This window comes from Rhinopithecus roxellana, chromosome 3 (assembly GCF_007565055.1).
Source record: "Rhinopithecus roxellana isolate Shanxi Qingling chromosome 3, ASM756505v1, whole genome shotgun sequence".
Classification (NCBI taxonomy): domain Eukaryota; kingdom Metazoa; phylum Chordata; class Mammalia; order Primates; family Cercopithecidae; genus Rhinopithecus; species Rhinopithecus roxellana.
This window is the reverse complement of record NC_044551.1, coordinates 83,579,754-83,585,753: the sequence shown is the minus strand read 5'-3', so window position 1 is coordinate 83,585,753 and position 6,000 is coordinate 83,579,754. Positions and strand designations below refer to the sequence as shown.

Sequence of the window (6,000 nt, the reverse complement as noted above, 5' to 3'; positions counted from 1 at the left end):
TTACGATATCCTGGTACTAAATATTTAGCCCCAGTCTCAAATTATCCAATTTCCTATAAATTTACTTCATCATCAGCTTTTGTGATAAGAGATTAAAGTTATTTCCATAAGTAGTCACATTAACCTGTTTTTGGTATGCTGTGTCATCTTCAGGGAGGGATAAAAGACCTTGCCAATTACATCTCAGATATTCCGCTATAGAACTACTTCCTTTCACTTATTAGGAGAACGCAGACCTCACCCTTAAACACTGGAAATTGCTAGTGTCAATCCTCAACTTCAGATGATATCTTTCTTTTTACAGGACTATCTTCCATGATTCAATTTGTTGCATGACATGAAACATAAGGATAGCGACTTCTTTAATTTTACAGTAAATCGTGTGATTAAGGTGCTGTTCTATTGCTATGAATAACTAGCTTCTAACTTTACTAAGTTCTTTTCAACACTTACCTGTGACTATGATACATATCAATTCATTAGAGTGAAGACCTCACATAGCCTTTTGTTTGCATTAGCGCTCGCGTGTGCGCACGTGCGTGTGTGTATGAAGAACTAGAAAAAAGAAAACCCTGAAAGCAGGAAATAGCTCAAGCATGAAATATTTGTTACTATATAGGGCAGTCCACGATAAAGTTGGAAACCATTCGGAAGACACAAGGAATAATATGGTTGTACAAAATTTTCACTCTAATCAGGTAACCCAAAATACTACATTTCTCTTCTTTTAAAGTTTCCATCTTTACTTCTTGGGTAATATGCCTATTTAAAACTTAACTAAACAACAGTGTGTTTCCAAACAGAAAATATGTACTGATATGACAACATCCCCAAATGGAAATGACACTAAAATTATTCATAGAAAATTAATATTAATTGAAAATAAATCCGTAAGACTAATAAGTGAAGTCAGCATATTCTTAAGCGTATGTATATACAGAGCCTGTCTTTTAGGTTTTCGAAACAAGGATGTTTTCATTATAGTACATTGGAATTTCTGATGACTGCACAAGGTAAGATTCTAATGATAAATGCCATTAGAACAGCCATGTGAAATAAACGATCTGAATCTGCCAGAAGGATTAGTTCAGTTCAGTTGGGTCCTCTGGATAATAACTGACTATGAGGCTAATTGCATAATTAAAGAAATAATAGATTGGATGGATTTTACATTACTTTTCTGTCATAGTTTGAGACCATTACTTTATCATTAGTTCAAAGTCAAGGATGGCAGGGTGGTCATGAAAGCAAAGTTAAAAACAATGAAAAAAATTACTGCTTTTGAAAATCAACTATCATTTTCATTACAATCTTAAACACTTTTGTTTAAGGGAATCGAATTTTCCCTTTGCAAGGGTCTTCCAAACATGGAATATGTAGGTTTTCATCATAATCTCAATGTTGTTTATCCAACTGTATCACGTTATATAAATATGTAGAGGTTTCCAGATGTCTAGGGCAGGGTATTAGGTTCAAGTGTGGCTGGTTCTAACCTCTCCACTGAACTCCTAGAGTGAGATTTAAGTTTTATTTAATCTAACTTTACTAATTCAACTTAGTCGTGTACGAAGGATATGAAGAATCCGAATTATTGTACTTCACACTGCTACTTTCATGTACAGTATAGTGGAATGATACTGACAACTATAGACAAGAAGTTAAAATTTGTCTCAGGAAAATTCTTTCAAGAATTTTTAGACAATTTTGGCATTAGCCTACTGATAGCTGAAAGAATTTCAAGTGACCCGTGATACATGTGGTGGCCAAAACTTTTAATGTATGCTAAAATATATTTCCTTTGTTAACATTATTAGCTATTTCCCTCCCCCTTTATATGGTACAAAGGCAAACTTTCGCATGTCTAGTCTAGGATATAACAAACTATGAGTTAGTGGAAGGAATGAAGTCGTACTAGGTTTGTGGTTGTTTTTGGATGTTACCGTTTAATTTGCTTCTATTCTTTAAGAGTAATGAGAGTTTTAACATATGGGTGGATCTGAGGTTTTGAATAGTAGTTGATGCCAGAGAAAGTTCTTGAAGAGCAAATAGGATGGGCGAGTATTATTTTAAATTCTTTGTAACACAAATAAACACCCCATGTAGTTTATCTCCTTGTGAGCCCATATGCCCTCATTTCTTTTACTATGATGATATTTTTATCTGTAAAGCACAGTCTTTTATCCATTAGCCTGTGAAATGTACAGTTAGGGCAGTTGGCTGACCTGACATGGAGTGTAGTAAAACAGCAGGCCAGCGGAAGTGGGCACATTGCCCTGAGAACAAGTGGAAATACTGTTCCCTGTCCTCCCCTCCAGCACCTGCCTGTTGGGCTGACTTGGTTAACTGGATGCACTAAAAAATAAAAATTGGCCCCTTGGAAGCTCATAAAACTGTACTAGAAAAAAGTCTCTAACATTGGATCCACAGGGACTGCAGCCATTGGCTTTTGGAATGGGTGGAACAGAGAACCCTTCACGGAGTAGTGGATAAATATAAAGAAATAGCCACTTCACATATTTCAGTGTCGTATTGGAAAGTGAAAAAGGCAACAGATTAGGAGTCTTTGTCACTGTCCACTCCTCCGTACATATCTGCAAGCTTTTTGAATCGAGGTCCCCAGTCACTAAGGTAATCATAGTCTTGATCTCCATCCGTGGTCACTGACTCCAGCGAGCTCAGGGAATCCGCCACGGAGCCAGTGCCTTCATAGGCGTAAGTGGCCAAGGAGTCGTATGGCGGGGCAGTGGGGTCCGTGTCATTTTCCTTTAACCTTTGGTTAATGAAATCTCTGACATCGGTGTTGTCGCGAGCTGTTGGAGTCCGTCGGGGTAGAAAAAGGGCTTCAGGCACAATGTCCCTTCGTAATTTGCTGTCCTCTATGGCTTCAGGATTCCTCAGGGTGCCGATATCAAAAGCCTGGGTGTCCTCCTCTCCACCACCTTCGTCGTTGTAACTGACAATGTTATCTCTGATGTCCTCTTTGGAAATGATCAAAGGCTCTTTTTTTCGCTGCCGCCTCAGAGCTGCAAACAGCACCACTGTCACTGGAAGCAGAAAACAAAACAGAAAAGGAAGGAAAAGTTAATTTGCTGCCCAATTAATGTCAGGAAGAAACACCGTGCTCAAATGTGAAGTTTTAAAAGTTCTCTAGAAAACGCAGACTCAACTTTTATTTCTTTAAGGACGCACTTGCCTCCATCCATGATCAAACCGGGACCCATAAAATGGAGTAAATATTTGAAAGAAGGTTATAATTTAGGTAGAGGATAAAACACCATCACATTTTGGCAGTAATTCCTTTTTACTTTGAAATGGCAAACTGGTTTCAAGGTAAGGGAAAAAATGATTAAAAAAGAAGCTCGGCCTCAGTGAAAGTACTGCAATCAGGGTGCAAATTATGCTGAACACCTAAAATGCTCTGAAACTGGTTACAAGGACAAGACTGGCACCTTTGGGAATGTGTTGAAGGGTTTACATAACTCCACATCTGAAATAACTTTTGCGCTATGCCTTTTTTTCTTTTCCCTGAGAAAAGTGTAAAAGTAGTTTAAAACCCAAAGTAGACATTGAATATTTGCATACCTTTCCTACATATAAAGCAATATTATTCCAGAAAATACCTGGAGAGACCCAGATATAATTCAGAAACCCATTTTGGATTTCGAGATTGGCTAATTTGAAGGGGGCAGGTAAGAATCCACATGCCATATTATTTCTGTTTGAGCTAAATGAAATAAACACATGTAAGTGAGATTTTTTATTTTTTATTTTTCCAAGGTTCATGTTCTATAAGTTTGTTACTCAGGACGTTCATTCTTTTGATTTTTCCCTCCTAACTCAAATTAGAGGCAAAGCAAGAATTGTGTTTAAATAGCTCCTGATCTCTCTTCATAGCTGGCTGGGTGGAACACAGCTGGCTACTTGTAGAGAGACACATCTATCTACAAATGGACAGATGGGTGAAAAAATAAAAACACAGTAAAAGCTTAGAGAGAAAACAGCCATCTAGGCCAACAAGTGCATTGTTAAACTGGGTTTGTGCAGAGAAGTGTATTACAGGAAGTCACAGTAGTGTCTCTTTACTATTTCATCCACAACAAGGCCCAATTTTTATGAGCCACGAAACCTGAGTTACTGCAATAAGAATTACAGAATAATGCATTTTTAGTGAGTATACATAACTACCTGTATAAGAATAGATGTAGGCACACCCATGTATCTACATATTAAAATTTCATTAGTAATAATAATTGGTTACCAATTGAGAGCTTTCTATGTGCTAAGCACTGTACTAAGTGCTCAACATACTGAATCTCATTTAATTATCATAGTAGCCCTACAAGTAGGTACCATCATTAAAACCCCATTTTACATAAGAAGAAATTGAAGTTTAAAGATGTTACATGTACATGCAATTCAAATCCAGGTTGGTCCAACTAAAAAGCCTGCACTCATAATTGCCATGTTTTGAAGCAGGTCTGGAGTATAGACTATTTCCAAAGGAAATGTAACTTTGCCCCTTTCAAGTGTGCGGTTTTGTAGTTGTATATACCCTCTTTTGCTGCCAGAAAGTATCTTGATGCCTTGTTTGATGCACCCATTCAGGGTATTTATTCATTCATGCATTTGATAACATTTATGTAGTGCCTACTCTGTACCAGGTACGGTTCTAGGCACTGAGTGGGTGGGTAGGATGGGGGACAGTTGGATGGAGACAAAATAAACAATATGTATAATAAATAAGGAAATTGTTAGAAGATGATAAGTGCAATATGAACATGAAAAAGCAGAGCAGAACAAGGTGGAGAAAAATACTTCTGTATATATTTGAGGAGCCCATATGAACATACAGCACAGTTTTTTTTTTTTTTTTTTTTTTTTTTTTTAAATGGAGTCTTACTCTGTCGCCCAGGCTGTAGTGCAGTGACACGATCTCAGATCACTACAACCTCCGCTTCCCAGGTTCAAGCAATTCTCCTGCCTCAGCCTCCTGAGTAGCCGGGATTACAGGCGCCCACAACCACACCTGGCTAATTTTTGTATTTTTAGTAGAGACGAGGTTTCACCATGTTGGATTAGGCTGGTCTCGAACTCCTGATCTCAAGTGATCCATCTGCCTCGGCCTCGCAAAGTGTTGGGATTATAGGCGTGAACCACAGTGCCCAGCCAGCAGAGTTTTGTATATGTTGTTGTGGGGAGGTTGCATAATTTGAGCAAAGACATGAAGAGAAATGCAGGGCTTTGGGCAGAGAGATGCACATGATCTACCTTTCAGACTGGCTGCCAGTCTGAACAATGACATGGATTTGCAAAACAGAGGGTTGTAAGGAAGGACATCCACTGGGATTAGAGAACAGAATCAAGCCAACTATCTCTCCAAGAATTAAGCTCTAATGTACATGGGCTCATTCAGTCATGTAAGGCACGAGGCAGGCATTTATCACCTCCTAATTCTTCCCTGGCTTAAGGTATCTATAGCTTTTATTTTAGTCTTATGCACATCTGAAAGTGCAACTGTCTGGAAGGGAGAGGGCACGTTAAAAAAATCAAAGGCATTTATTCATGGTCTAATTCTTCTACAGCTAAAACTGCCTATATCTTTTCTTATTAGCCCAATGCACATCTGAACAGAATTTCTTGAGAGTATCGCTGTCTAGGAGACCTCTCAGAGCTAACTTTTATAAAGTGAAAATGTGATTGCTAAGCACATGGGGCAAACACATTCTTAGAAAGTGAGGCCCTGATGAGGTGCCCTCAGCAGGAACTGAGTCTCCCCTTTTCCCTTACCCTTTTGAAGCCAGAGGATAGCAGTAAGGTTTTTGGGGGGATAGAGGGACAATTGGGCAAATTTGTGTTCAAATCTCATCGTAAAACTAGAGGGTCAAGAGATCTGGGTTAAATTAAATGATTTGACCATTCTAAGCCTATTTTCTTATTTGTAAAATAAAATCAGTAGCACAGTACCCAGTCTTACTGTCATGAATGTGAAAGTTTTGCAAA

The 6,000-nt window shown here is 38.3% G+C and overlaps 1 protein-coding gene across 1 annotated transcript in view; it reads right to left on the bottom strand.

Moving 5' to 3' along the window:
• Positions 1-1,922: 1,922 nt before the first annotated feature.
• The window catches only part of CDH6 (cadherin 6), a 137,548-nt gene continuing 133,470 nt past the window's right edge, over positions 1,923-6,000 (bottom strand). Inside the window, exon 12 of the mRNA XM_010378023.2 lies at positions 1,923-3,044. Within this exon, the coding sequence (XP_010376325.2) occupies positions 2,554-3,044 (491 nt within the window). The 3' untranslated portion in view covers positions 1,923-2,553. The remainder of the gene's footprint in view (positions 3,045-6,000) is intronic.